The following is a 14,944-nucleotide window of genomic DNA, read 5'->3' on the forward strand; positions in this document are numbered from 1 at the left end:
GTGACGGGCTCAATCTTCGCGGCGATCGACTTTTGGTGTGTTTGGCTTCCCATATGTCTGGTTGAACACCGATTGTCTCGCTCTCAGTCATGTTGCTTCTACTGAATGTTTATTGCTATAGGTATGCAAAGCAGAGATGTATATACTACGCCCTCTTCTGAAGAAGGGGCGGGAATATGCAGCTCATTTGCATTTAAAGTGATAGACACCAAAACAGCTCTTTGTTTAAAATTGACATTTTCCAGATATTATAATTAATGACCTGTGGGGTATTTTGCACATTCTGGAGACACCCAAGACCAATATTACATCTTGCCCATTAAATAAGCACGCAAACAATCTCCCAAAAGATTACAAGAATTTATTTGGTATATACAGAGCATACATATAGCATGCATATTTACAGCACATTGTATTTACAAACACTACACGGTTTCACATACCATTGAAGGAACAAAACACACAAATTGTCACAAATAGTGTGTAGTTTCAGAGCAAGACAGTCTGAATATTTTAAAGTCTAGTTCGAAAAGTCTGGTGACTGGTGTCAAATCTGTAATATAAAACATTTGATGTAATATATTTTATGTAACAACAAGTTCTACACAATATGTACAGTAAAATATTCTTGATGACAAGCTATGGAAACTTTATACACACATAGACACACAAATGAGGTAGATAACAAACAAAGACAGCACAATCAATTTCATCATTCAACGTACAGAAAAAGTCTGATTTTAAAACAGAGTTTATCACGATACAAAGTGTTTACTGGAATGAGAGAAAGGCCTTTTGATAAATCCAATACGACCTATGTTAACTCTACAGCCATTAAATGACCTTTCAGAGATTCAAACTCTGTTAAACATGACAGCATTGTTTTAAACATTCACACAATACAAGGAATATACATATGTTCATCCATTTAAACCCACAAACATGGATACATAGAGCTTACAGTGTGACCAAACACACACTTAACACATACTTAAATGAATGGTGAAGAGCTTAAAAGAGAGATAAAAACATTTGTATCATCAAAATATATTTTATAATCCAAATACTATAGTGTTCTCATAAAAATATATATCTATAATAAAACATCTTATTTTATACGATTATGTCAGTGAATGCAGGAATGCAGCTCACTTCAGCATTATGGACTATGTTTAGATTTTGAGAAAACATTATATAGAAATATGCCCACAAGAATTCACAGTATGCAGATAGAATTATAGGGTGGCTCTATGTGTGTATATATATATATATATATATATATATATATATATATATATATATATATATATATATATAAAAAATATAACTTTATACACAAATAAATGTTTAGATTCTTACTCTCTTTCCTCTACAGGAGACATTTATACAAGTTTACAATGAAGTTGAGGTTTGAAATAAAATACATTCTATAGGTACAGTCTGTAGCAAGCAACGCACAAACAAAAAAGCAACATTAGATAGTAGAAATAAACAACTAGATGCACAATTTGGCAGATTTTCACATCAGTGGGTATATATACTGTGCTTAAAGCAAAGCAAACCCCACTTCCCTTCTTGCCTTGTTTTATCTCTGAAATAATGCATATACTCAAAATTAAGGCACTTGTAATGTTATGACATTCATGTAAAGTTTTGACGGTGGGATTATGCTGGCTTTGCATTGATACATTTTTTTTCCCGCATGTTTTACACAAAATCCCAAATTGTTAACGTCACATACACAGCAGAAATAATTATGTTTTTGAAAAATGTTGATTTTGTGTTCACTCTAGTGGTAGTAGTATTTGATTAAAAACACAGAAAAAATTTATATTGTGAAATATTATTGCAATTTAAAACAGTGGTTTTCTATTTTAATATATTTTAAAATATAATTTATTATTGTGATGCAAAAGTTTAAATTTTCAGTCACGTGTGACATGGTCCTTCAGAAGTCATTGTAATATTTTCAAGATTCTTTGATGAATAAATCATTAAAAAAGAAGCATTTGTTTAAAATAGAAATCTTTTCTAACAATTTAAACTACTGTTAAATTTATTAAGGAAAACTTTAATTCAACAAGGATGTTTAAAATTGACCCTGGACCACAAAACCAGTCATAAGGGTCAATTTTCTGACATTGAATAATGTATATAAGTACAGAATAAATAAGCTTTCCATTAATGTATGGTTTGTTAGGATATGAAATATATTTGGCCGAGATACTATTTAAAATCTGCAATTTGAGAGTGCAAAAAAGTCAAAATATTGAGAAAATCATCTTTAAAGTAGTTCAAATGAAGTTCTTAGCAATGCATATTACTAATCAAAAAATAAGTTTTGATATATTTGCAGTAGGAAATTGAAAAAAAAAAAAAATACTTAATATCCTAATGATTTTTGGAATAAAAGAAAAATTGATCATTTTGACCCATACAATGTATTTTTGGCTATTGCTACAAACAAACCTGTGCTACTTAAGACAAAAAGGGTCAAATATTGTTAGACAAGATTTCTATTTTGAATAAATGTTGTTCTTTTTAACTTTTTATTCATCAAATAATCCTGAAAAGCATATTTGAAAGATTTCTGACGGATCATACGACATTGAAGACTTGAGTAATGACTGATGAAAATTCATCACTGCATCACAGAAATAAATTATTTTTAAAAGCATATTAAACTAGAAACTGTTATTTTAATTTCCAATAATATTTTATATTTTTTCTGTACTTCAATCAAATAAATGGAACTTTAATGAGCATAAGAGACTTCTTTTAAAGGAACACTCCACTTTTTTTGGAAATAGGCTCATTCTCCAACTCCCCCCGTGTTAATAAGTTGAGTTTTACCGTTGTGAAAGTTATATCGTGTACTAAGACCGGTGGAAATGCAAAGCTGCGATTTTCTAGGCTGATAAGATTAGGAACTACACTTCCATTCCGGCGTAATAGTCAAGGAAGTTTGCTGCCGTAATATGTACGAAGCAGGCGGAGTATTATCAGAAATGAGTTCCCAGCTAGTTTAGCATTTGCACATGTGCTGCGTGATATTACTGCTCCTGCTTCGTCCATATTACGGCAGCAAACTTCCTTGACTATTACGCCGGAATGGGAGAGTAGTTCCTAATCTTATCAGCCTAGAAAATCGCAGCTTTGCATTTCCACCGGTCTTAGTACACAATATAAATACAGAAGAGTCAAGTTTTAAAAAGGACAAATATGGAAACTCGTTGGTCATTTTTGAACGTGATGCTATTGGTCTAATCGGATTCAATGATCTATGCTAAGCTATGCTAAAAGTGATATCGCCAGAACAGGAGAACGGCTGAATGGATTTCACAACGGTAAAACTCAACTTATTAACTCGGGGGGAGTTGGAGAATGAGCCTATTTCCAAAAAAAGTGGAGTGTTCCTTTAAAAAAAAAAAAAATTTGGTTAGTACCTAAACATAGACACCGCAGGGGCTACTGTAATATTTAAAAACAGGCAGGAAGTAAATGCCCATTCTTTGGCAATAGATTATGTACATCTTTTGTGACTAGGCACATCGAGTCCTTCTCAACAAATGCTCATTTTGATTATAATTTGAGGACAAAATATCAAAATATAACAGTCTGCTGTTTGCCGAAATCATTACTTTTTATACTAATGTTGAATAATAATGCCCAGCATTTTAAAAATCACATTCTATAGAATCTAAAAAGACAATTTTTGACTGCAATTATCTGTACAGAGAGTCTAACATCAAAATTTGGTTGAAAAAAAAAAATTACTAGACAACTAGAATCTATTATTACTTATTATTTTGCGACTGTTTTAAAAGGCCAATTCTGTGAAGAGCTTGTGCATGTATATCTGTAAATTCATTCTTATTTGTCTTTATGATTACATTTTTAATTTTAAAATTATCTTCTAAATGGTGTATAATCTTCTGATAAATATTTGGTTTTAGTTAAAGCTTTATGTAGTTATTTCCACTTAAATCTCTATGCATTTCATACAATATTCACAGAATATACATTATTTTGCAATATTCTTAAAACGGTCCTATATATTGAAAATGCCTCTGATAAAGGCTTTTTACACCATTCACTCTTGGCATTTGAATCCTGAACACCGCTAGTGCAGTCAGCCAGACAAGAAAGAATACTATATGTAGAATTAAATGATTCAAACCTGGGTTTTAAAAGTCAAATATTGCAAGGCAAAGCACTGATCTTTGTTTAGCTTTTGCGTAACCTCACAAAGCACTAACTGTTCCTTTAGACGGCCTTCGTGCCATAAGAACTGGTGTAAACAGCCTTTGTTATTTTCACGCTGATTTCAACCATATAAGGCAAAAACAACACTCTTGTGGGGTTTAAAAAAAAAAAGCTACATTTCAAAACTCTCTGGGATCTTGATTTGATCATTTCCCTCACCTCTAAATGTAGCTTTTTTCATCTGGTTGTATACTCGGCCAAAACTTTTCAGTTCCAAATAATGAAAATATTAAGGCCTCAGGTTATGCTACGAAATCACATCTTTTTCCACAAATTTACAAAGCATAACGCCAATGGAAGGTTGATCAGTCCAGCTGTTCTATGCGTTACTGCTGCTTGAACACGGCGTGCTCTGTGTGCTGCCAATGCTGTGCGCCGCACTGCTGTTTTCAGACACCGGCTGGGACTTTGGCACCTGTTGCCTCGCTCCTGTGCCACCTGAAGAGAAAGATGGATACAGAGGACGTTATTGGGATACATGGAAAAAGAGTGTTCAGATTCACGACATCTAGGAAACAATTACTCGCACCGAATGTGACTTTCTGTATTTTGGGTCTCTCAGAATGGCGGAAGCTGTGGAGGCATGAAAGCATAGTAACGCTTTCAGACATAGACACAACTTTTTTTTCTCCATTAAGTGGTTTGGTTAGTGCACCTAAGAGCATATTAAGTTTGTGCACTGATTAGCATAAAAACTTAATTAGCTTCAGTAGCAGCAGACTGGAAAGTTAGACACAGATGAGAATGCTTGATATGAACATTATCACCACATCGCCATCTTTAATCTTAAAAATGGTTCTTTATCAGAATCTGTGGTTCCAAGAACAACTTTTAACATCCACGGAACCTTCCCATTGCACAAAAGGTTTACAGTGGGAAAAAGTTCTTCACACTAAGAAAAAAAATGTTCTTCTAAGATCTGTTCACTGAAGGATTCTTTGGGGAACCCAAAATGGTTCTTCTGTAGCGTCAATGCAATCTCTCAAATTTGAAATAAATTGTATTTTTTTATTAATATATAATTGAACAACTATTATTATTTACTGATATAATATTATTTTTATCTTTACACCTTTTCTTATTTCAAACAATTGCACCACATTATGAGGACCAGCAAATATCCATCCAAATGTTAGTATATTGCCAGAAAAAAGCAAGTTTATATAAGTTCCCTTCCGGGAACTTCGAGCTGCGTTGAACGCATTGGGGAACGTCATTGGCGAGCCTCGCTCTGAATGTCATCTGCAACCAATCGAATGGCAGGAGTGACGTCACAGGCGTGGTGACGTAAGCGACCAGGAAGTATAAAAGCACGTGCGTTGAAGCCGGCGTCAGCTTTCTGTCATTCAGCGAAGCGCTCTGTGTTTGTCTTGTGATCACTGTTTTTCTGTGCCAGTTTGCACAAATTTCTTTTGAGTGATCATGTCTGCTAGGAGAGATAAGAAAGTTGAAGTTGTGAGTGTCGAGCGGCCACAATATAGAGAGTGTGTCCCTCCTTGCCAATGCTACATTGTTGGTGAGGATACACAAGCTCTATGTGTGGTCTGCTTGGGAGCGGAGCACGCTCAGTCAGCTCTCGAGGGGGCTGGTTGTCCGCAGTGCGATCGCCTGCCGCTGCGGGTGCTCCGTTCCCGGAGGGCTCTCTTCGAGGAGGGAGCCTTCACCAGCGTTCCTCGCGGGTCTGGCCCCGCTTCCACTGAGGCGGAGTGGCAGCTGCACTCGTGGGGTTCGCAATTGGATCTGTTGGAGGGAATGGAGACGGGTGAACCCCTATCTCCTTCCTCACCCAGCAGATCTCCAGCCCTCCTACTGGATGAGGAAGCCCGCTCTGCGGATCCTTCCCTCCAGGAAGAGGGCTCGACGCTCCGCCTATCTTCCTCTGAGGAGGTTGATGTTGAGAGCGTCACAGACACTCAATCTCTCCCCCAAACCCCCCAATTTGAAGAGCTCTTGGAGGTGGTTATTCGTGCAGTAGCCGAATTAAAGATCGATTGGCCTGCCGAGCAACAGCATGAGCCTCGACTAAGCGGCCCTGACGGTGGGGAATCAGGGCCGATGAGGGCAGTCCCTCCTGGGGGAGAGCGGTGTTCACTGCAATACACGGTGCCCGCTCTTCTTCGGGGCCCTCAGGAGACTTGTCAGCTAACCCTGCCATCGTTACAGGGCGCGGCGGTCTCCCGCGAGCTCGTACCTATATCCAATTGGGTGTCGTTTGGAACTCGACCACGATGCAGGCACGAATGTCACCTGCTCGGATCGAGTCAATCCTCACTGCAGTCAGAGCAATCAAGCTAGGTCTGTCACTCACTGTGAAACAGTTTCAGGTACTGTTGGGTCTAATGGCAGCAGCATCCAATGTGATACCTCTTGGTCTGCTGCACATGAGGCCTTTACAGTGGTGGCTCAAAACCAGGGGGTTTTCCCTGAAGGGGAACCCCTTTCTTATGATCAAGGTCACGCGGCGAACCCTACGTGCCTTGAAACTATGGAAAGATCCTTGGTTCTTGTCTCAGGGCCCGGTGCTGGGAGCTCCTTGTCGCCGTGTCACGCTAGCGACAGATGCATCCCTCACTGGATGGGGAGCGGTCATGAGTGGCCGCTCAGCCCAAGGTCTGTGGAGCGGTCACCATCTCTCATGGCATATCAACTGTCTAGAGATGCTAGCCGTGTTTCGGGCTCTAAAATTCTTCCTCCCAGACCTAAGAAACCGCCATGTGCTGATACGCACCGACAGCACAGTGGTAGTGTATTATATCAACCACCAGGGAGGTCTGCGTTCACGCCCCTTGTACAAGTTGGCGTACCAGATTCTCCTGTGGGCACAGGGAAAGCTTCTCTCACTCAGAGCACTGCATATCCCTGGACGTCTCAATGTGGGAGCAGACGTCCTGTCGAGGCAGGGGCCGAGGCCCGGGGAATGGATGCTTCACCCAGAAGTAGTGAAGCAGATTTGGAGAATTTATGGACAAGCTCAGGTGGACCTCTTTGCGACTCAGGAGACATCGCAATGTCCCCTTTGGATCTCTCTAGTTCATCCAGCTCCCCTGGGGCTGAATGCTATGGTACAGACATGGCCGAGGCTGCGTCTGTACGCATTTCCTCCGATCGCTCTGCTCCCGGGAGTTCTGGAAAGAGTACGTCGGGACGGGGTCCGACTGTTAGTAGCCCCGTTCTGGCCGGCCCGAATATGGTTCTCAGAGATAATTTCCCTCCTAGACGGCTCTCCCTGGGAGATTCCTGTCAGGAGGGACCTCCTCTCCCAGGCCAGGGGCTCAATTCTTCACCCTCGCCCAGAGATGTGGAAGTTATGGGTGTGGCCCCTGAGGGAGCACATCTCTTAGATTCTGGTCTCTCAACCGAGGTTGTTGAGACCATTCTTCAATCCAGAGCTCCTTCTACGAGGAAACTATATGGCCTTAAATGGAATCTGTTCTCTTCTTGGTGCAGAGAACGCCAGTTGGACCCAGTTAACTGCCCAATTGGTACAGTACTGGAGTTCCTGCATGCGCGCTTCTCTGTAGGGTTAGCCCACTCCACCCTGAAGGTTTACGTGGCATATTTATCAGCCTACCACGCCCCTCTCGGTGGCCTCTCAGTGGGCAAGAATCCTCTGGTCATACGTTTCTTACATATGTCCACAGAGCTGCCCTGTGGCGTAAAACGGAGCAATTGCTTGTTTGTCATGGCCCCCCTAAGAGGGGGCACCCTGTTTCTAAGCCTACTATCAGTAAATGGATCGTAGATGCCATTACTACAGTCCTCGGGCCTCCCATCACCTTTGGGGGTCAAGGCCCACTCCACTCGAGGCAGCGTCTCGTTCCCTCAGGGAACATACATAACCTGAGACGTTTGATAGTATAGTACTGAATATATTGCATACACTTACAGAAAAACATTAACAAAATATACTATACCATACCATACCATACCCATACCACACTATACTATGCTGTACTATACTGTACTATACCTTTTGGAGTAAAGAAGGTAAAAAGGTGTTACTAAATTACACTACGCTATGCTATACTATACTGTAGTGTACTGTACTGAACTATACTTCACAGTACCATACGGTACAATACTATCTATACTATACTACATTGAAGGATGTGCATAAAGTGTGAGCTAATTTTTTTTTACTATACAATACTATATTATATTACACTACACTGCACAGTACTATATTATACTATACTAGTGTTGTTACTCTTAAGTAAAGCTACATTCTGTAAAAAATAAAATAAAGTTAATAATGAATAAATAAAATACATTAAAATTAAATAAATAAAATATTAAATGAACAGACAAATTTAAACTTATAACAAATATATAAAATACATTTGAGCACTAAAATTAAAACTACAAAAAAATACAAAAAAAAAAGAAAAAAAAAGAAAAGAAAAAAGTGTGTCACTGGGGCAGTACTCTGAAAGTACCCTAATACCTTCTTCACTCCTAAAGGGTGCACATTAGTACATACCCTTTAGATAGTAATAGGTACTCTTATGGTGCTATTATAAAACATTTTGTGGTACAGAAGGTACAAAGGTGTCCGTTTCAGGGTACTGCCCCAGTGACAAGCTTTTTTTCCTTTCTTTTTTTGGTATTTTTTGTTTCAGTTTTAATTTTAGTACATTTACTTCAACTTAAACATATTTTATAATTTTTATACGTTTAAATTTGTCTGATCATTTAATATTTAATTTTACGTTTATTAAAATTATTGTTTATTAAAATTATTTTTAATAAAAAAACAGAATGTAGCTTTACTTAAGAGTAACAACACTATTGCAGTGTAGTGTAGTGTAGTGTAGTGTAGTGTAGTGTAGTGTAGTGCAGTATAGTATAGTATAGTATAGTATAGTGTAGTGTAGTGTAGTGTAGTGTAGTGTAGTGCAGTATAGTATAGTATAGTATAGTATAGTATAGTATAGTATAGTATAGTGTAGTGTAGTGTAGTGTAGTGTGTTCCTTTCAGGGTACTGTCCCAGTGATAAGTTTTTTTTCCTTTCTTTTTTTTTTTGTTGGTATTTTTTGTTTCAGTTTAATTGTAGTAATTTTACTTCAACTTATTTTATATTTTTAAGTTCAAATTTGTCTATTTATTTAATATTTAATATTTCAGTTCAACACTAGTATAGTATAGTATAGTATAGTATAGTATAGTATCGTATCGTATAGTATGGTATGCTATGGTATAGTATAGTATAGTATAGTATAGTATAGTATAGTATAGTATAGTGTGGTATAGTGTACATTTAGGGGTATAATAGCTTGTCACCATAGACAGTACCTTCAAAGGAACACCTTTGTACCTTCTTTACCCCAAAAAGGTTTATAATAGTACCATAAGAGTACATATTATTACCTTAAGATTATGTATTACTACTCTAAGGTACTAATATGCACCCTTTAGGGGTGAAGAAGGTATAAAGGTGTATCTTTCAGTGACAAGCTTTCTTCTTCTTCTTTTTTTTTTGTTTAAGTTTTAATTTTAGTACTTTTCTTCAACTTATTTTGTTATACGTTTAAATTTGTCTATTCATTCAATATTTTATTTAGCTAATATATATATATTTTTTTATTTGAACTTTATTTTATTTAATTATTAACTGTACTTAAGAGTACAGTATAGTATAGTATAGTGTGGTATAGTATATTTTTTATTTTTTGCAATATATTCAGTACTATACTATCAAACCTATATAAACTTTATTTACGCTTACAAAAATATAAATACAGCACTGGATCATTTGCACATGGTCACATATCTTTTGTGTGATTGAAATATTGCTACTTAAACAAAACACTGTCAACAGTTCTCACGTCATCTTCGTTTAAATTACAAGTGGACTTGCTTTCTCTTAAGGAAATGTGCTATGCTGTATTTGAAATTGGCCAAAAAAGGAGGTTGTATACTCAGTTTTGGAACAAGACTTACGTCTGTCTCATTCTTCTCTCTTTGTCTTCCCTGATTATTGTTCTAGATGGATATAAACATTCCTCAACCCTGAAGCAGAGCGGCAAGTAAGAATGCATGTAATTCATCTTGTAGAGAGCTTGCGCCTGACAGAGAGTTGAAGAGTTTTTAATCAAATTCCAGGTTTGCTTTACATACTTGCCATTTGACTAAAACACCAATATTAATAAGCACTCCGCTCTCCTACACTACATACATCTGAAATCTCTATAAAATGTCTGGATATAAATTCCACCAACCCACATTTGTAAATTATAAGTGTGTTTATATATATGCGTGTTTCTCTTCTCAGCTCAACTGGACGTATGTCTGCTTCCCTGTTTTAGGCCCCTCTGCTGCTAATATGTGCCAGAGATGTGCTGCCAAGAGCTCCAGCTAAAAACAGCCTATTTCCTCATCCAGCGCTGTGTACTACACTCCGAGGCTTATCTGCCTCTGTACACCTCTCTTTTTACAACCAATTATCTTGCGAACGTATACAGTGACAGCGTGCTGACTAACAACATATGTTGGTTATATAATTATACGAAACACTACCCCAAACAGAGATGCATTTTGGTGTATGCGTGAGAAAGAGTTTGATGGCAGCTTGTTGACCCCTTCCACTCGACTGTGTCATTTCATTGTGTAACTCCCACTCTGTGTGCACAGGGGCAACGTCCTTAACCTATCAGTGTGATCTACGACAGGGATGGTGACAGGAACACAGGAGCTGTTCTCTAACAGACTCCCGCAACATTCCACACATAGCTTTCCCTAAAATAGAAGCATCCCTAATGTATGGAACAATATATGTTTCACAATTATGAATTTATAATCATGAACTCATTATACCCATCACTCTTTTAGTGTAAAACAATGAAGGATGGTGAGCTACATTTTTACTATAGTACACTACACTAAATCATACTATGCTAAATGACACTACACCACACTACATTATACTATACTGTACTATACATTATTATTATATATACTATACTGTACTATACTATATTATATTACACTACACAGTACTATATTGTACTGTACTGTACTATACAACACTATATTGAAGGATGTGCATTAAGTGTGAGCTAATTGTATAGCTTTTTACTATACAATACTATATTATATTACACTACACTACCCAGTACTATACTATACTTAACCATACTATATTATACTGTTCCATACTATACTATACTATATTACACTGCACAGTGCTATACTATAATATATCACACTAAACAGTACTTGACTGTACTGTATTATACTATGCTCCATTACATTGAAGGATGTGCAATAAGTGTGAGCTAATTTGTTTTACTATAAAATACTATACTATATTACACTACACTACACTGTACTATACTGTACTAACCATACTTTATTATACTGTACCATACTGTACAATACTATACTATATTACACTAGACTACCCAGTACTATACTATACTTAACCATACTATAATATACTGTACCATATACATATTACACTGTACAGTTCTTTACTATACTGTATTATTCTGTATTCCATTACATTGAAGGATGTGCATTAAGTGTGAGCTATTTTTTTTACTATACAATACTATACTATATTACACTACACTACCCAGTACTATATCTAACCGTACTATATTATACTGTACAGTACTATACCATATTACACTATACAGTCCATCCATAATGTACTGTACTATACAATACTATACTACACTTAACCGTACTATATTATACGGTATCATACTATACAATACTATAATATATTACACGGTACACTACACTACTATACTATACTATACTATATTACACTAAACAGTACTTTACTGTACTGTATTACACTATACTCCATTACACTGAAGGATGTGCCTTATGTGTGAGCTATTTAAAAAAAAAAAAAGTAAAATTAGATTAGTTGAAGTTAAAGTAAAAGTGCTCAAATTAAAACTGAAACACCTAACAAAATTAATGCTTAAACTAAAACAAAATGAAAATTGAAAACACAAAAACAAGTTATTTTAAACTATTATAATAATAACTATTATAATAGGGTATAAATAATACTAAAATAGAGTTGTATATGCACTAGAGGTTTTCATTCTGAAATCCAGTTAAATGAAGTCTAGAAGCAGCAAGAAGGAATTAAAGTATCCTCTGAGAGAACAAACAACTAAAAATTTTGTAAAAACAAATTTTAAATACATTTAGAATTACTCCAAACATTAAAATAAATATGCTGTTAATTAACTAAATTAAAGTAAATTACTTCCATATAATATTTTAATCACATTTTGGCTATAGTACAATGAAAATACAAAAGCCACATATTTAATTTTTCAAACAACGTTTTTTCCTTATGATATCACAATATCTAAATTAGGGATTCTTGGCAACAAAATGTCTGTTACCCTTGTACTGCACTACACTGCACAACAGAGACTTTTATTTGTCTTTGAAAAACGCACTGGGGAAATACAGATGATAATTCTGTGGGTCTAACTAACAGAGGGAGAAATAGGATTTTTCCTGCAAGATTTTCCACTGTTCATCTTTTAGAATTTTTCTTTCATCTGAGTCAATAATTTAGTCTATTCCAAACACGAAAAGCAATTGGGGTTAACGTCAGTATCAAAAAATGATTCCATATAGGGCTGTTTTAGTAATATAATTGAATATTTTAGAATACTGTGGTTTGATAGGCCTTTGGCTTGTATAAAGTAATCAGCGCCATTATGAGAAACACATGGCTGGAATGATTAGAGCTTACACCACAACTACACGTTTTTTTCTTCATTTCAACATTTTACACCTGTTTCTGACAAGAAAAAGTTGACCTGACCTGAAATGAACTTCAAGGGTAGTCAAATTCAACAGTGTCCCTCTGATCTGAGATGCCAGCCTAAACAGGCAAATAATAATACACTAATTCTCTGGGGCTACCTGATCTGAGCCCTTCAGTCTCATTTAACAAAAGTGAGCAGAAACACAGCTGGATAATGTCATCCCAACTGAACACCACAGGCAATATTAATAAAAATTACACTGATTTATGTTTTTGAAAAAATTCTGGAATAAAAATGAAAGCTAATAAAAGCTAAACATGACTCCTTTTATGTCAAGGCACGGATATATCCAAGAAATACATGTTCTAAAAACCCAAAAATAGATCAAATCCAGAATGGCTTTGATCCTCGGTCAACATACTGATACTCATCGGCCTACACAACTACAGAATCTGGAACAGTGTTCGGAACGGGACTCCCTTCAATTATGTGCCATGAAACGGTAGCAGGTCAATGGCATTGAGGACAGAAGCTAGCAGGAATGCCAAAGGGCGGAAATGGGGGCTAAGAAAGCGCATGCGCTTCCTTTGCAGGGTCAACAGAGGTCGTCGGCCTGGCGACAACAGGGCAATGCGAGGAGGAGGGGCGGGTGAATCTTGGCATTCAGAGGGAGGATTGTATATGTATTTTCCTGTGAGGCCTGGAGACACCCTCACAGCGAACGGGGGGAATTCCAGTCCCCTTCGGGCTATTGTACCCAAAATACTGCCGACCATCCAGCAGTCCCCCCCCAATGCCTGAAAGAACGGAAAAGACAGATGCGCTTGTGCTGACGAACGGGATATATTTACGAGTTTGGAGTCAATATGTTATTGTTAACATATCACTGCTGCTAAGAGAACTGGCCAGCCCTTTCCGATTATCAAAAATGAGCATGTTTCCTTTCTTATTTTGGCAATATGATAAATGACACAATGCATACTTCTCAGTACTAATTAGTGTGATGCAAGAAATGAGAACAATCGTCAGATGCGTTCAAGGCTATGGTGTGAATATGCAGTATTTTCTCACCTGTATGCGAGTAGATAAACCACAGAGCTCCAGTCAGAAGGGCTCCAATCACAAAGGCAGCAAACGCGATGCCCACCACAGTTGGGGTGTCCAAGACATATATAACGCCTGCAAGAAAAATGTTAAGAAGATATATCAGATTATTTCTGTTAAGGTAAAATTTCTCACTCTGTGGTCGAGGCTTAGTAAATATTTGGTACACTGCTATTAGGAGTGCTTCGATTAGGAACATTTAAAGGGATAGTTTACCCAAAAATGAACATTCTGTCATTAATAATTTACCCTTTTTACTGTCAATAATTACTCTTTTATTGTCTTTTAATTGCTCAAGACATTTGTTCATCTTCGGAACACAAATTCAAGACCCAGAAAGGTAGTAAGAAGATAAATAAAATAGTCCATGTGACATCAGTGGTTTCGACCTTAATTGTATAATGCTACATGAATACATTTTGTGCACACACACACACACACACACAAAAAAAAAAAAAAAAAAAAATATATATATATATATATATATATATATATTAGTGGTGGGCCGTTATCGGCGTTAACGTGCTGCGTTAACGTGAAACTCTTATCGTGCGATAAAAAAAATATCGCCGTTAATCTATTCTCAAATTTGGGTTGGGAGCTGGGTCTAAACTACGCAAGCTATGATGACTTTCACCTTGATAGTTTAACGCGAATGTATACCGAAGACTATAGAATATGGTCGCGCGTTTAAGTCTCTTCTGCCAAAACACAGACGGGATCGCGTCGTCCTCCATTCATAAAAACAGAATCTACTATAGCGAAATGCCACGTAAATTCGTCGTTTTTTTGGATTCATAAATCAAATGTTGGTCTGTCACTTAATTCA

At 36.9% G+C, this 14,944-nt stretch overlaps 1 protein-coding gene across 1 annotated transcript in view; it reads right to left on the reverse strand.

The window, feature by feature from the left end:
- Positions 1-346: 346 nt before the first annotated feature.
- tgfbr3 (transforming growth factor, beta receptor III) overlaps positions 347-14,944 on the reverse strand; it is a 38,798-nt gene continuing 24,200 nt past the window's right edge. The window contains exons 7-8 of the mRNA XM_073852198.1: positions 14,083-14,190; positions 347-4,704 (exon numbers count right to left, since the gene is read on the reverse strand). Coding sequence (XP_073708299.1) covers positions 4,586-4,704; positions 14,083-14,190 — 227 coding nt within the window. The 3' untranslated portion in view covers positions 347-4,585. The remainder of the gene's footprint in view (positions 4,705-14,082; positions 14,191-14,944) is intronic.

The sequence above is a fragment of the Garra rufa genome, chromosome 12 (genome assembly GCF_049309525.1).
Source record: "Garra rufa chromosome 12, GarRuf1.0, whole genome shotgun sequence".
In the NCBI taxonomy this organism is placed as follows: domain Eukaryota; kingdom Metazoa; phylum Chordata; class Actinopteri; order Cypriniformes; family Cyprinidae; genus Garra; species Garra rufa.